Here is a 17,720-nt window from a genome sequence, read left to right as displayed (position 1 = left end):
TTTCCTATAATCCCCAAGGCCATATACTCCTACTGTGCTTCACTCTGATGTCTACTTTTTGTCCAGCTTGAATCATCTGGGATGACATGTCTCTATGTGTGTCTTTGAGGATGTTTCCAGAGATGTTTAACAGAGGGAGGGAAAACTCACTGTAAGTATGGGCAGTACATCTCCCAGATTCAGGACCATGTCTGACCTTATAGAGGGGTACTGCGGGGAGCAGGAAGCCACTGGAAACCAGCATCCATCTCCCTGCTGCCTCCGGACTGCACATGCAGTCTGATCAGCCATCTCTCTGATGCAGCTTCTGCTATGCCGTCCTGCCATGGTAGACTGTACCCCCAGATTGACCCCAAACAGACCTTTCCTCCCTGCAGTTTCTTCTTGTCAGGTATTTGGTTACATGGAGAAATATAACCAGTAGACTTACCAACTCTTAGTATTTGTCACAAATTTTTTCCTTATGGTTTCTGTATTATTTTAGAATATAATTTACATACCAGTCCATTTTAAGATGTTATCAGAAGGCTATCTCTGGGTACTTGAAAGTTTTCATTTAATATTTCATGGTTTTCTGTGAGACCAAGAAACTACAAGAAGATGAAGCAATGGTTTTTGGTCTCTCTGGTAAAGTTCTTGGTTCTGTATCTGATTCTGTACCTGGTTTCTGTATTTTAATTCTTCCACCAATCCTGTAGTACATGCAATAATTATATGCCCTTTCTGTAACTAAGGAGCCTGGGATTCAGAAAAGCAGTTTGCTTTAGGAGGAGTAATATGTTGAGGACTGGAGATTTTGTTGAGAATACTGTGTCACCTCCTTTTGCCATTCCCATATTAGCACTTGTTTTTAGCTGATAGCATTTTGAGGCACATGAAACCTCAGGTGGGTACACGCTGCTACTTACGCTACAGGCGTCACACTGGCTTTTAACTAAAGGTTGTTACTGGAAATGGCTTGCTGGATGATTCTGCTGTTTCTTTCTATAAATAAAGCTCCCTTAATTGCAGATGTATTTGTTAATTTTACATACTGTATTAGAAACATGAGCCATAAAACTTCAACTCTTTGCAACCTGGTCTTTAAACTGTGTTTGTGGACACTATAGTTATTTATAATTTTCTTGTGGTCTTTAAGATTTCTCACTCAGATTTATACAACCACATTGCTTCCTGTCCTCTCTTTCCCTCAGGTCAGCCTTATAGCCATAGAATTCCATGCCTTCGTTTCTGTGATATCTTGTATAGTGATTAAATTTCTACACATCATTTTTGGCCGTACCACCCCAAACATGCCCAATCTCATGTTCTACATACCCCTTTATAGTCAATAATTAAGAAAATTCCAAAATGTTTTTTTTTTTTTTTGTAAACACTGCACACTTAACTGTAGCAGTTTAATCATAGTGTCTGCACTGTACCCTATGAAGAAAAGACTGAGAGTTGTTCAAAGTATAGGAGAATGTTAGTTTATTTGATTGTGACAGTTGGATTAAAATTTGAAATAAAGTGAATATGCCGCTTTTATACAACAGTAAAATAGGAAATTTGTGTTCCCTCCACATTATAAAATAAAGTGAGAAGGACAGAAGCACCTGGTTACTGTCAATAGCTTATTTCACACGCATCAGGTTTAGGACCCATTTTAACTCCTAGCTAGTTTTACAGAGTTGTAGATTTGTGACCATACTTCATAGCATCATATTGTTTAAATCTGAATTTTGGTATTTCTTTTTAGTTCAAATGTTAGACAGCTTTCACTGTATTTCTCTGTATTGTTGTTAGCTGAAAACAATTCATTTGAATTTGTGATTTGCTTTAGGTTACATTGTAAAGCTTTCTATCTTAAATTAATGAGATTATTGGATGTTATTAATAAGGCCAAAGACTCCTAGTTGGTGACATGGGGGGAAAAGTCTGCATGTTCAGATTTTGGCTCTTTCCTCTTTTGTCCTTAGTGTTAAGTAATTATTCTTTGAATCGATGAAAGGGGGCGGATAGTGTGCTCTGCAGAGAAGGAATGAAACATCAAATATAAAGTGCTGTGACAGTTAATTCTCTTCTTGTGTGTCAGCATTTAAGGAGCCTAAAAGTCACCCAGTTCCCCAGCCATCCCTGGAGCCTTCTGATCGTTGCTTTGATTCTTTTTGACAGATGGATTCTCTCTGGTGCCCTGTGTTGCCAGTATAACAGTGATCTGACTCTTTGAAAAGTGTGGGCTGGCAGACACTCTGTCATTCCTCTTTAATCCTTGCGTTGGAGCTCTGTGTATGGGACTGGTTTTGTTGCTCGTCTAGATGAGTTTACAATTCTCCACTATTGAGACGGCATCAGCTCGCCTTCCCTCATGTGATTCTCACTAGTACGGTCACAGTCCTTAGAGAAACCACTTGAAATCAGCATTTTATTTCTTTTTTTTTTTTTAGCAAATCATGAACATTTTATAAGATGGCTAGTGAGTCAAACTGCTTCTCACCACAGATGCTGCCAGTCCTTAGTCCTAATGGATTTCTGGAGTATTAATTTCTATGTCTGTGTAACTAATATTATTTTGCAGTGTATAATGGCAGAACCATTTCATAAATTAGTCAAGGCACATTGACTCATAAACTTATATTTTCTTCTAGTTCTGCATTCCAGGCAAGTCTGAATGGGATCTGAAAAACCAATTAAGATGTTAGCAACCTAAAATTAAGTAGATGTTTAATGCACTGAAAAAACTATTCAAGCTCATCAACACCTTTTTTTAATGATTACTTTTATTTATTTTTTTAACTTTGTGTAGATTTATGCTCACTTGAGTGTAGTTTCTCAAAGAGGCCACACGAGAGGATTGAATCCCCTGAGGCTGGAGTTACAGGCAGCTGCAGTAGCTATGAGTGCTGAGAACTGAACTCTGGCCCTTTGGAAGAGCAACAAGTGTTCTCAGCTGCTGAACCACCTCTCCAGCCCCTAGCCTTTGTTTTTAATCTGTCTGTGTTTTCTCTTTGAGTATAATGGCCTGAAATATACTTAGCTTTTCTGTTAAAAAGAGCTGATACATTTCTGATCTTGGTTTTCAGTGATTTTAGTACCTCTTAGTTCAAAGTCCTTAAATGAATACAAGCAAGGAGAAAGGAGCACTGCGGGTCTGAGAACAGACTAGAGAGGTGAGCCAGGGAGGCTGTAGAGATGCCTCATCAAACATGGGAGAGCCTGCCTGTGGCACGGCACTAGAACGGGTTGGAAATGATTTACTACTAGAATAATGGAACCCCCCACCACCAATGTATGTTAGTTGCTTTGGGGGTGAGTCTCTCTCTCTCTCTCTCTCTCTCTCTCTCTGTCACACACACACACACACACACAGCTTGATATGTGGTAGTTCTATGAGGAAGCTTATTTTGAGAAGTGTGTTTAGATTATTTATGATCATGAAAACTTGACTATTGAAAACCTCTAACTTTATGCTGTTTAGATTCCGGTTTTATTGTTGGACTTCTGAAATCTGGAGTTCACCTACTGTTTTGCACTAAGTGATGTTTCTATACTGCTGGGGTTGCCAGTTAGTATGTGCCTTAACTTATCTATTATGAATAAAATTTCAGATGAAGTTTTAATCAATTCACTTTGGTTTCCTCTTACTTAGGTGAGGTCAGATCAGTTTATATTCAAGGGCAAAGGACCCACTGTTCTGTTGTCCTAATAAAATTACCAAGCCAAACATTTAAGAGTATGCTATTCGTTTTTCTTTTTTTTGGGAGGGGGGTAATTTTCTAATTTTTAATTTTTTAATATGTTTAATTTTTTATGTTTATGTTTGATGTTATATCATTTCTCCCTTCCCCCCTTTTTTTCCAATACCTCCCATGTACCCTTCTTTCTATTTAATTATTGTTGTCTGTGTATATTTCTAAATATATCAATATAACTTGCTCAGTTCGTATAATGTTAGGTGTATGAATGTGTTTTCAGGGCTGACCATTTGGTGTTGGACAATCACTTGGTGTGCCCTTCCCTGGGAAAGATGATTTCTCCTGCTCTTGGTATTGCTTACTTACAGTTTTTTGTCTATGGTTGAGGCCTTGTGAGCTTTACCCCTTCTATCTCAGAATATTTATTGATTTGTTGTGTGTGTGTGGTGGGGGGGTAGTGAGAATTCAGTTGCAGAAATTTGACTATTGGTTTTAGCTGTTAAAGGCAAACTATAGCCTTCCTTTTCTGAGGGAAAGGCAGAAATGGAGAGCACCTTAGTGGTCTTCTGTTACTAGTTATACCACAAACTTAGTGGTCTTCTGTTACTAGTTCTACCACAAACTTCCAGTGGGGTTCTGGGGTCATGGGCTGGTAAGCAGTAGCTGATGAGCTTAGGATGTCATGTGAAAGCGCAACTGAGGATGTTTGCTGGGAAGCTGTTGACCTTGAATTTTCAATCTGGAAACTCATCCTCTTCCGAAAAGACTAGAACCTAAGCCTTCTGTAGCCTTTGAACTTCCGTCTTCTCAAATCTCTAAGGAGAGATGAGTGTACACCACTGAGACTTGGGGTTATACTCACAGAGCCACAGGTGACATCTACAACTGTTGTTAGGTGACATCTACAACTGTTGTTAGGTGATGTCTACAACTTTTATACTCAAAGAGCCACCAGTGACATCTATAACTGTTAGCTGGTATATTTTTTTATATTTTGGTTGACAAATTTTGGTTTTAGTCTCATCTATTTCTTCCTTTTTTGTTTCAGTGTCCTGGGTCATGAAACTTAGTCCACAACAAGCTCCATTATATGTAAGTAAATAATGTGGTTTATTTGGATTTTATACTTACCCATGCTTGTTTACTTACTATGACTAACCTGAACTCTCATGTAGACATTAGGAATATTTTTACATGATTACACTTTAATTGGTATAATGATACATTTATGAAATTAGTTTTGATTTAGAAGTCCTAAATGACTAATATGTGCATGGAGGTGAACTGAGAGCAATAGTATTTTACTATTTGAGTAATCTAGTCAGTGTGGTAGGATGCTCATATGAAACAGCATGCCCTGTAGGTAGGACTAAGGTGTATTTCTTTCTGTAAAAATGGAATGGAGATACTCTGCCTTACAACTTTGCGATGCCATGCTGTTGGCTAAAATACTACTTATCTCAGGACTCTGGCTAAAACTGGCATATCACTTCCCTAAAATGAGGGGCATTGTAAGGTGATGTGGCTAAATGAACAAACCCAAGTTGAATAAGGTAAATTCTAGATAGCCTTTTCCTTATTGCTGTAGAAATGAATTGATTCCATTGAAGTGGGAAAGGGTGTCTGGGGGTGAGGAGTCAGCCAGAACTGTGAGAAGCCCTTGGGCCTTGTACTGCAGTGGTTCGAGATTGGGAGAAGCTCATCTAATGAGATTTGAGTCACCTTGAAAACAAGGGCCCCATTAGTTGTTTCAGAAGTCTCTGCAGTTTGTATAGGACAAAGGACAGATGTTGGAATAGTGGGAGGCACTGAGCAGATGTTGGCTGAGTGACTGTGTACCTATGTGAAATATCTGTTCAGACCCTTTGCCATCTAAAAACTGGGTTATTCATGTCAGTGAGTTGTAAACAGATTATTTATATGTTTAGAGACAAATTCCTTGTCAGGCTTAGGATATGCAGAAGATGCTGTTCTGTTCCTTGCCATTTTGCTTTTTAAAAAGATTTTACTTCTGTGTGTCTGAATGTTTGCTTACATGTATGTATGTGTGCCACATGTGTGCCTCGAGCCTTTGGAGACTAGAAGAGGGTGTTGGATGTGAATCCCCAGGAACTGCAGTTAATGGTAGTTGTGAGTTGCTATGTCGGTGCTGGGAATGGCAGTCTCTGAGTTTAAAGCCATCGTGGTTTACACAGGGAGCTTTAGGCCAGCCGAGACTACATAGTGATACTGTGCCCCATTCAGTGTGTGTGTGTGCGTGTGTGTGTGTGTGTGTGTGTGTGTGTGTGTGTGTGTGTGTGTGTGTGTGTGTAGAATTTTCTTTGTGGTTTTCTGAATGATAATTGTAATAGAAAATAGTGGCAAAGAGATGAGGTAAAAGCCCTTCTAATCTTACTATCGTGGGCTCTACCAGATATGAATATTTATAGAGTAAATAATCACTTAGGAATGATCTGCTTTACCCATTTTTATCTTAGACATAAGAAGATGAGGTCTGAACATGTGATAAAGTGGCAAAGCCATAATTGGAGGCTGTTTTCTGGATGAGTCAGAAAGAACTATAAACATCTTAAATTTTAAAAAGCTTCATTCTGGGGGTGGGAGAGATGGCTCAATAGGTAAAGTATGGGGACCTGAGTTCAGATCCCAGACCAGATAAAAAGCCAGATGTGGCAGGAAAGTGGAGAGAGGAAGATGATAGGAAAATCTTGGGAGCTTTCAGTGCAGCTGTTCTCACCAATCAGAAAACTCCAGATGAGAGAGACTATCTCAAAGGGGAAAATGTTCATAGTGATAGGGACAAGACCAGGCTTTGATTTCTGGCCTCATATATATGTTCATGTACACACACACACACACACACACACACACACACAGAGAGAGACAGAGACAGAGACAGAGAATAGCAACAATAGTAAACAAAAAGCACAATTTTAGAGAGGCAAGAATCATCTTTAAGGATTCTTATTAAAACAAGCACACTATATCTGACTATATGTATAAAGGAATCAACAGGTTCTGCAGAAGAAATCTTAAGCTTACCTTTCAAATGTATGTCAGCAGTCATAATCAATGGCAAAGTTTTGTTGTGTCTTTTTGAAAAGAATAACAATATATTCCACTGTGTATGGACTAAATTAAGAAAAGCAGGTTCAGTGTAGCAGTGTATTAGCCAGATCTCTGTGCCTAGAAAACAAAGTAGTGAGCAAAAGATCAAAGACTATGTTGAAGTTCTCTTTTTAAATTACATATTTGAGGTCTCCTGGGGTGTAAGGAGCAGAGGAGAGAATCTCCTTCAAAAGAAGGAAGACAATCCTGAGACCTTTCATCTCTAAGTTAAGAAAAGCAGACTGAACTCCAAATAATTACTCAGTCACTGAGTAGAGTTTCATACAAAACAATTCGCAATAGTTAAAAAGTGCATGCCAGGCATAGTGCCACAGACCTGTAGTCCTAGCAGTCATGAGGTTGGAAGTAGAAGGATCACCATGTGTTGAAGCCAACCTAGTTACAGAGTGAGACCCTGCCTCAAAATAAGAGGTATGCACTAGGCAGATGCTTGTATTGTGAAATAGTTTAGGTGAGGCTGCCTTAACGCATAGTTATTTCTTGGAGGAAATGTTCTTGGTGGATGTGGAGTCGCTGGGTTGTAAATTAGGCCAGTCGTTCAGTGTAAGTATATTCTCTTCTCCTTACATGTTAGTTCTTGTGTGCGGACAGCCTTCATATTAGGTACGTGAATTAGATCTGCAGAGGATGTACTCTGCACCTCCACCAAAGTATTGATTGTTGCTAGGATGGTGTAGGTTCTGTCGAGTGGGGGGTGATTAAAATGGTGAAAATTCATGGTAATATGCTTTTCCATGTGTTGATCTTGATAGTATAGTGAGAGTAAAAATGGAAGGCAGTGGTAGATGCAGACAGTGTTATAAAAGAACAAGAGAGCCAAATGCTTTATTTAAAATGAGAAGTGAAAGTGTGAGGAATGATTGATGGGACTGAGAAGTGGCTGATGCCACTGTAAGTGATAGGGTGGGCAGAAGGAAATACACTTGTTCTTTAAATACATACGGCACATAGCTTTCCTGTGAGATGCTGAGCTTGGAACTCTAGGGTGAAGTGGAGATAGTCTGTATCATTTGACTGTGAGGATAGATGAGCTTTAGGAGAAGATAAAGGTGTTAAGAGTAGAGGACAGTCGAGGAAGAAGACAAAGGTGAATCAGAAGAATTCCAGAAAGCTTTCAGGAATATTCAGCAAGAGAGCCATTGTCCCACTGGACAGCAACAAGTAGATCCAGATGTTCCTACCTGCTGGAGAGCTGTCGAGTCCCAGCATATCAATGGTTGCCTCCCAACACAAAAATCAGGAACCTGAAAAATTTGATCGCTTGATTTCTCAGTCATGAACTGTGTAGGTGTTCAATGTTATGTAACAGTGTCAAAGTTTGGACAGACCTACAAATTAATATTTCAGCTTTTAGCATTTTATTCCTGGAATAATGTCAGTCACATATCAGCATTAGACTTGAAAATTAGGATGGAGATCAGTTCTTTAATTCAGGTGTCTTGTTTGACCCACACTTGTTCCTGATGCTGGAGTTTGATCCATGAACCAAACAGAAGCCTTCTTGGCACTTGCACTACAATAAGGAGAGGAAAATAACTGATGCAGAAGACATTTTAAAGAAGGAAAGTGTTGTATGAACTACATAAACCCAGGGGATATGATGGTGCCTGCCTAGGGGTTCTTTGGGTTTGGGTGGCAGAGAAGGCTTCAGAGGGTCTTGTTACTGAAGCAGAGTCCTGGGTGGCCTGGGGAAGTACACATCCTCACGGGAACTGCTGCAGAAGCTTCCTATGAAACTGGCAGGTGCCATGGAGAGCAGCAGACAGTGCTTGGGCATAGTGAGCATGTGGCTGGGAAGTCTGGCCTCCTGTGGATGAGGTTAGAGACTTAGGGAATAAGGGGAAGCTAGATTTTGTAGGCTATCAGAGACCCTTCGGTAATCTCCTTAGACCTGCCATCCCACACAGGGAGGTACAGTATTTGTCTTCACATGCTCTAAAAGCAAACCCTACAACAGCTCGGAGTCTCTTTGGATGCTGAGATTTATCCTAATGAGCGTGTGCTGGCCTGGGGAAGCTTGGAGTTTTAGGTAGTTTGAGCATATCTATTTTGGACTACACATTTGAGATCAGTGTATAGTTGTAAATAGATTATTTTGAACTGAGGATTGATAGTTTAGCCAAGAAGCTAACTTAGAACAGTGCTGTCGAGATTCTGCTTTTGGAAAAGTTCTTTCATATCTGAATTACTTTGTGAGGGTATGATGGTAAATCTCTCTGTCTCTATCTGTCTGTCTGTCTCTCTCAGATTAATAAAATTACATTTCTCCTGTCTTGTTCTTCTCTTTAAACCCTCCAATATACTCCTCCCTGCTCTCCCTGCATATATATTTCTAAATATAACCCTTTCAGCCATATAATGTTACTTGTATGCGTGTTTTCAGGGCTGCCCATTTGACATGGGGCTAAGCAGTTGGTCTACTCTTCCCTGGGGAGGACCACTTCTCCCACTCCAGTTTTCTTCAGTTGCCTCAAAGTTGTTACGGAGGTTAATCTTGATTGTCGATTTGACAGGATTTAGGAGACAAGCCTCGACAAGCCTGTAGATGTGGCTATTAGATGTTTAACTGAGGAGGAAGGGCCCACCATGAGTATGGACTGTATGATCCCTGTGGGTTGGTCCTAGGATCAGTAAAAAGGAAAAAGCATGACTAACATTCATTTCTCTCTGCTTCCTTAATAGAAGAAATTGCCCAGCCTCTACAGTCTTGCTATCATTCTGGATTGTATTTCCTCTTAAGCCATGAGCTGAAATAAATCTTTTAAGTTTCTTTAGTTATGCATTTTTTTATCAGAGCAACAGAAAAGTTAATAACTGAAACAAAAAGGAAAAACATTATTAGTCCATTTGTGAACCTAAGAGGTGGTTGATACAATTTTATTATAATCATTTTACTATCTTCTCTCTTTGAAGGCCATTGGTAACATATATTCATTTGTGCCACTGGTAACATTTTTAGATAACACCTTAAAAAAAAAAAAAAGCTTATTCAGGCAGTACCCAGCTGTTAAAGGCATGGCATACCTATGACATTTAGATCTCACAGCAATTGTGACGCTGGATAAACATGAGTTCAAGATGTCTCCTTAGTGAGTGGGCAGGACAGTGCATTTTCTTTGTTCTGTATACCAAGTGACAAGGAAGCCCCACAGCTGTTCCTTTAACTGTAAAAAACCTCACACCATTTGCATAAATAAAATTCTTTTGTCTTTTAACTAAAATTTAATCTGTTTCATTTTAACATTTTTAATTATTTCATTTGAAATAAGTTAGGCTTACAAATAAGTGACATACCCTCTATTTGTCACTTTTAGTGTCATCTCCCTATCATTTACATTGTGTTTGTATTTTGAAACATTTGAAAATTGAATTATCCCATTCTTATATGTTTCTGCATTTATTTCCTGATAACTAGGATAGTTTCCTTCTTAACCTAGTACAGCAAACAAAAATAGGAATTACAACATTAATGCAGTGATCTTAGATAATCTAAGTCTATATCCAATTTTTTTTTGGGGGGGGGGGGACTATCTCAAACGTTTTGTAGCCCTCTCCTCCTAGCTCAGGATTTCATATAGCATTAGAATGTGGTTATATCTCATTAGTCTCTTAAAAAGAAAAAGTACTTTTTTCATACTGAGATTTAGGAAAAACACAAGCCATTTATTTTTGTAGCCATTTGGCTTTTTGTGTCCTTTTCCTCTGATTTTGTAGGATTACTAAGCAATCAGTATCCTTCTTTTGTTAACTTTATTTCTTTCTTATTGTTGTCTTGAGGTAGGGTCTTAATGTATAGGTGTAGCTGACCTGAACTTGCTATGTAGACCAGGGTGGCCTGAGACTCAGAGATATCTGTTTGCCTTTGCCTCCCCTGTACTGGGACTAAAGGTATGTGCTGTCACTTCCAGCTGGCATCATTCATTCATTCATTCATTCATTCCTAAGTATTAGAGAATTAACTTTTTGGTTTCTTGGTTAAGCTAGTAAAAGAAGTTTCATAAGATGGTATGATAAATTTCTCATTTTTTCTAATGTTGTCTCTGGTTTGGAACCACCTTCTCTGTGCCCTTTGGTCAGTCTGGCTAAGGGTTTATCTATCTTGTTGATTTTCTCAAAGAACCAGCTCCTGGTTTTGTTGATTTTTTTTGTATGGTTCTCTTTGTTTCTACTTGATTGATTTCAGCCCTGAGTTTGATGATTTCCTGCCTTCTACTCCTCCTGGGCGAAATAGCTTCTTTTTGTTCTAGGGCTTTCAGGTGTGTCATTAAGCTGGTAATGTATGCTCTCTCCATTTTCTTTTTGGAGGCACTGAGGGCTATGAGTTTTCCTCTTAGCACTGCTTTCATTGTGTCCCATAGATTTGGGTATGTTGTGTTTTCATTTTCATTGTGTTCTAAAAAGTCTTTAATTTCTTTCTTTATTTCTTCCTTGACCAAGGTATCATTGAGTAGAGTATTGTTCAGTTTCCACGTGTATGTGGGTTTTCTGTTGTTTCTGTTGCTATTGAAGACCACTTTTACTCCATAGTGATCAGATAGGAGGCATGGGATTAGTTCTTTCTTCTTATATTTGTTGAGGTCTGTCTTGTGACCAATTATATGGTCGATTTTGGAGAAGGTACCATGAGGTGCTGAGAAAAAGGTATATTCTTTTGTTTTAGGATAGAATGTTCTATATATATCTGTTAAATCTAATTGGTCCAAAGCTTCAATTAGTTTCATTGTGTCCCTGTTTAGTTTCTGTTTTCCTGATCGGTCCATTGAGGAAAGTGCAGTGTTGAAGTCACCCACAATTATTGTGTTAGGTGCAATGTGTGCTTTTAGTTTTAATAAAGTTTCTTTTACGAAAGAGGGTGCCCTTGCATTTGGGGCATAGATGTTCAGGATTGACAGTTCTTCTTTTTGTATTTTTCCTTTGACCAGCAAGAAGTGTCCCTCAGGGTCTCTTTTGATGACTTTGGGTTGAAAGTCAATTTTATCTGATATTAAAATGGCTACTCCAGCTTGTTTCCTGAGACCATTTGCTTGTAAAATTGTCTTCCAGCCTTTTACTCTAAGGTAGTGTTTGTCTTTGACCCTGAGGTGTGTTTCCTGTAAGCAGCAAAATGTAGGGTCCTGTTTACGTATCCATTCAGTTAGTCTGTGTCTTTTTATTGGGGCATTAAGCCCATTGATGTTAAGAGATATTAAGGAATAGTGATTTTTTTATTTCCTATCATTTTTGACGTTATTTTTTAAATTTGAATGCTTAACTTCTTTTGGGTTTGATGAAAGGTTACTATCTTGCTTTTTCCAGGGTGAAGTTTCCCTCCTTGTATTGGTGTTGTCCTCCTATTATCCTTTTTAGGGCCGGGTTTGTGGATAGATATTGGGTAAACTTGGTTTTGTCACCTTTTGCATATTGTATTTTCCCGAAATGGGGCACCCTTATTCTCTGTATATCTCTAAGTATGGCTTTATTCTGGTTTTGAATGGCAAGTATCTGCCACAGGTTCCTGTGTTTGAGCGTATGATCCCAGGTGGTGGTCTGTTTTGAGAAACTCTGAAATTTTCTAGGGTGAGCTGAGCTGGAGGAAATGGGTCATTGAAGTGCAGGCCTTACGGATGGTAGTCCAGCCTCTCAAGGCTCCACGGCATGGCTGCTGAGACGGGCCATATTTCCCATGTGCCCACTACTGTGGAGTTGCTGCTGCCATGCCTTCCTGCTCACAGTGGGTTTTGTCTCCTTACATCTGGAGCTGAAGTGAATCTTTCCACTCTTTAGTTGCTTCTTCTGGGGTGTTTGGGCACAACAATAAGAAAGACAGCTAATATTAGTGTCAGTAGGGAGCTCATTATAAATAACACATTACTTGAGGTTTGAACAAAACTTCATCCTTACTAGCTTCTTTTTTTCTTAATTTTTATGCGTTTTGCCCTTATGTATGGTTGTGCAGGACTTGAGTATCTGGTGCTCATAGAGGCCAAGAAGGTGTCATATTTCTTTAAACTAGAGTCACAGATAGTTTCGAGTCACCATGTGGGTACTGGGAACCAAACCTATCCTCTGGAAGAACAGCATCTGGTCTTAACTGCTGAACTATCTAGCGTCTTGCATCTAGTTTTTAACAAATGTCCTTCCCAACTGAGCTATAACAACCATACCTAATATGGATGCAGTAGGTAGGTAATATGGATGCAGTAGGTAGGTAATATGGATGTAGTAGGTGTAGAGCAAGTGAAGAAACAGTTCAGATAAGCATATAAAATTTTTGAGAGGTGTGTGTGTGTGTGTGTGTGTGTGTTTATGTATAGTCCCAGCTGGCCTAGAACTCCCTTTCTATACCAGGCCTTGTATATATATATATATATGGCCTTTATATATATGGCCTTGAATTTAGAGATTCCCCTGACACTGTCTCCCAAATGCTGGGATTAAAGGTGTGCTGCCACCACACCCAGCGCTTGCCAATATTTTATGAGCACCTGCATGTGCACTTTGGTCTTCTTGCCATGAAGAGTAAAAGTATGGCCTTCCCAAAAGGCAGAGAGTGAGGATGTAGTCAAAGGAAGCCAAGGGCATAAAGGAAAGGCTGGTGTTTACAAAACAGCTAGGCCCTATGATCTGCTCTACCACTTAATACTGCTTGATATAACAAGTGGGCACCAGTAACAGTAAATACATCCTCCTAGATGAACAGCTCAAAATGAAGCCAGATTTTTAGATGTTAAGAGGAGGAAAACGATCTTTGTTGCCTCTTAGGCCTAAGGTAAAAAGAAACAGTAGGTATAGGGGTGGGTCAAGACTTAGGAGACTTGGAATGAATTTCTTAGTTTATATTTGAGATTATGGTGGAGAATGAATATGAATATATCTTTAGTACTTTATACCAAGTAAATTTTTTATAGTTAATGCTGTATGTGGAATGGGCTTTGTGTGAAAGTCTAGGCCTGGGGAATAATTTGGTCAGCCATAAGAATGACTATATTTTAGGAACTGTTGAGTTGTGTCTTCTAGAAGAGGAAACAAACAGAGCAAACAGAGAGAGTGAAGGAATTTCCTGTAGTTTTGTAGTGGCCAGATCTGATCAGGTCGCAAAATCTTCAGATTATTATCTTATTTATTGTGAGGGGGACAGGACTTGGGTTAATTTGATTTTAAGACAGCATGCAAAGAGAAGTTGCAGGATAAGAATTAGAATAAACGGACTAAGAGAAATGTAGCAATCGGAAGGCTGGGGGAAAGGAAGTCTTTGATTAGAACCTTGAATGTTCTTTGGAACAAACAGGTACTGGTTAGGACATCTTCATAAACTCTAGAAAGGTAGAATAGCTTGCCATCTTTATTTGAAATAGGTGGGAGAAATAGTCCTGTAGTCGAGTAGCTGTCTCGGGAAGTAATTAGCCAGGCTTCATCATGCTTAGAGCGTCTTTAAGGGTGATGAGTCTTAGCCCTGAGCTGGTGAGGTGACAGCACTGCGACATCAACGCATTTCCAGAACGCATCTTCTGCATTTCCAGGTGCTTTTTCTGTATTAGAACAATATTCTTTACTGGTTTCTGAAGTGTTCTAGTGGGCTTTGAGTCTTCTGTGGTTAACACTATTTTTAGCTGTAACTCTAGCGGAGACTACTGTGCCAAACGCTCTCCCAGATGGTTTATATTGGATGCTGGCAATTTGATAAAATGACCAGAACACATTTGAGGAGGAGGAGGAGGAAGTAGGGTGTATTTCTCATATTCCTCTCTTGCAAATTGCCTTTTTATGCTGCTAAGGCTGCCTGTTTACTTTCAGATGTGGGGCCGTAGGAAGAGAGTGTTTCTATCAAATGCATCTACTGTTTAGGGAAACACAAAGCACCCCACCCAACCCTGGCAGAGTAAATACCTTTATAAGTACCAGTCACACATGAGAAACACTTTTCCAAGACAGGTCCCAAGGCAACTCATGGGTTAATAATCATTATCTACCATATGTTTGGGATAAGGCTCCTATTTATTAGATTTTCAAGGGGAAGAGCCATTTCAGTTGAAAAACAGATTCCCAGAACCCCAACAAATATGTTTTATTATGTTACCCTCTCTCTTCTTTTTTCCCCTGGTACCAATATTTTTTGGTATGACTAGCTTCTTAGATGAGACAGAAAACATCCTGATAATTGACAAGTATCATATAAAAAGAATAACCAGCACTAGATGCCCTTTCTCATTTAAGTTGTGCAAAACAAAACTGTATCTAGTGATTTTAGCTGTTTCTATTAGACTAGTCCACAAGCTACTAGTGTCTGCTTTTTAAAAACAAAGAAGAAAGGAAGGAAGAAAGGAAGGGAGGGAGGGAGGGAGGGAGGGAGGGAGAGAGAGAGAGAGAGAGAGAGAGAGAGAGAGAAGGAAAAGAAAAGCTCTTTCAAATGACATTTTCAGTAGGGGAAGGTATTTAATGTGCATTGTCTGATGTTCTCATCACAATAAGCATATAGGATTTGGCTAATGTTTTGACTTTACATCCTGGCAAGTATGAATTCAAAAGGGTCTGCCAACCACCCCAGTGGACTTGTATTCAGATTTTAGATAAGCTCAGAAGTCATATGCAGAAGGGAAATCAAAAGACCAGGCCCATTTGATCTGTATCTGGGTGTGGAGATAGAATGACTTAGGGCTACAGCATTGGATTTTTTTCCATTTTGGATTTGTTTCTAGCCTCCTAACAATGTATACTTTCTGCATTGGATTGATGTGCTTGTTCATGATAATTAGAACAGATTTCAGTCTAAATGCTATTAGAATCTTCATCTGGTAGCACCTATGCAGGTACTGTGTTCAGAGAGAGGAACCACTCTCTGTGGTTTTGTTTTGGTTTGGTTTGGTTTTTGGTTTTTTTTTGTTTGTTTGTTTTAAAGAGGAGCCACTTAAAAAATATTCCAAAATGCAGGTTGTGTAAGACAAAATTGGGAAGAACCACAGAACTTAGGGTACCTGTACTTAAATGTTCTCAGTGGCCTCAGTAGGCAAGAGGACCAATTTGTTAGTGATTCCCCCTCCCACTCCTATTCCTGGGAAACTTGTTTCCAAACAGGAACTGAAATAATCTATGACTCACTTTATAGTTAGGTTATGTTCTGTTTCTACCCTGAACCTTATTAGCATTTTGACCTCTTCAGTGGACTCTGTTTTAACAGTATATTTCTGATAGGTCTTGCTTCAGTGTTTCACTGGCTTGTGCACTATCCAGCTAGATCTGAGAATTATATTTAAATAACAGTTCTTTGTGAGTAGGAAATCAACTGTTGCTCCCTGGTATAGTTTTATAAAGGCAAATATTGTTTCCATTCCATCTGTTGGACTAATCAGTTTCCAGTGGTTTAAGCTTTACATTTTATTTTCTTGACATTCTTAGAACTAACAAAGGTGCTTTTTGGTGACTGTTCAATGGATACATTTTCCATTTAGCATTTGAAGAGGAGTCTTGCTGGGCACTGAAAATTAAAATATAATGTTCTGTATGCCTAATTTACTTAAAATAGGTATTATGAAGTACTTGTTACATGAGGGGGAGCTTTGGTCTTAGAAGACTGAATTCTTTGATTGGGAGACAGAAGGTCAAATGCGTGACTATCAGCAGTAGATTGTTCAAGGACCAGATGCATTGCACTCATAGTGAAGTTCAGACAGATAGGCAGCAGGAGGAGATACTGCAGAACTGATGGCAACCCCCAGGAAGGATAGCCTCTAGAACACCCCATTTCAGGCATGTAGAATGCTGGGCTTGGGACCAGAAATCCAGAATCCTGTAATCATGGTCCCTACTAAAATCTAGTTATGAACCAATTGAACAATAAGGTTAGTTTTAAAAGTCCTTGATGAATGAAATCAGAGCAGTTTGGGTTGGTTAATATCTTCCAACATATCTGATAAAGCAACCCATCAAATATAAACATAAAATGGTTATGTAGATTTTTATTTCAAAAGGACAAGTGCCTAACTTCTCTTTAAGGCCAGTTTTCTGAGTAAATTGTTAATAGATTTTTGAAGTCACTGTTAAGGTACATACTATTGAATGTAGCATCGTATCACTGGTAATGGTGATTTTCAGAGAACTACTTCGTTATTGGACCTAGCGGCTCACATTTTATTTCACAATAATTGTTTTAATGTCGTTTTGAATTTTTCACAAGTTCCTGTGTGGATGTAGATAATGAAAAACACGTCTGCTTTTTTTTTTTTTTAAACTTTTCCTGTGTTTATTCTCTTTTGGCATTAGAATGGGGTGGGGGAGAGAGAAAGAGAGAGAGAGAGAGAGAGAGAGAGAGAGAGAGAGAGAGAGAGAGAGAGAGAGAGAGAGAGAGAGGAGAGAGAGAGAGACAGAGACATCTGCTTTGTAGTGGAAGCAATATGGACTATGATGCAAATAGGCCTGATTCCCATGGGTTGTTGTTTTTTTGTTTTGTTTTGTTTTTTAATTTGCCTGTAGACTGCCTATAGAAACTATAGAGCATAAATGCAAACAGTATTTGACATTAACATTTGGGAGTTTAAAGATCCCTACTATGAATGGTGCTATGTTGAGTTGGTGGAATGCTAGGTAATAAATCAGTTCCACATATACTGTTTGCTGCTTGCTTTGAAACACCATCACCTCCTCTTTCCCCCAAACACACACACTCCCACCACCAAACCATTTAACCTTCAGGATTAATTTCCTGCCATTTGTCTCTGGTGCTCAGCCTTATGCATCACCCTTTTGTGGACTCTGTCATGCCTGTCTTGTCTCAGCTGTGCTGCAGAGAACACTGTGCACACTTGAGATGCATTTTTGTGTATGTATTTACTCTGTTGGACACTTTGTGAGGGTTGAGGACAGCACTTAGAAAGTTTTTATTGCTTCCATTCTTATTTGTGCTTTATCTCAGAGCCTTGCACAAAATATGCATGTGAGTTTTAG

At 39.1% G+C, this 17,720-nt stretch overlaps 1 protein-coding gene across 7 annotated transcripts in view; it reads left to right on the top strand.

The window, feature by feature from the left end:
- Window positions 1-17,720, top strand: part of Akap13 (A-kinase anchoring protein 13) — a 283,839-nt gene that overhangs the window by 72,747 nt on the left and 193,372 nt on the right. For all 7 annotated transcript variants that reach the window (XM_052160563.1, XM_052160546.1, XM_052160555.1 and 4 more), the window contains exon 2: window positions 4,723-4,766. In XM_052160563.1, coding sequence (XP_052016523.1) covers window positions 4,734-4,766 — 33 coding nt within the window. In that variant the 5' untranslated portion in view covers window positions 4,723-4,733. The remainder of the gene's footprint in view (window positions 1-4,722; window positions 4,767-17,720) is intronic.

The sequence above is a fragment of the Apodemus sylvaticus genome, chromosome 1, assembly GCF_947179515.1.
Source record: "Apodemus sylvaticus chromosome 1, mApoSyl1.1, whole genome shotgun sequence".
NCBI lineage: Eukaryota > Metazoa > Chordata > Mammalia > Rodentia > Muridae > Apodemus > Apodemus sylvaticus.
Note: the sequence above shows the minus strand (reverse complement) of the source record. Positions and strands in the feature narration are given on the sequence as shown.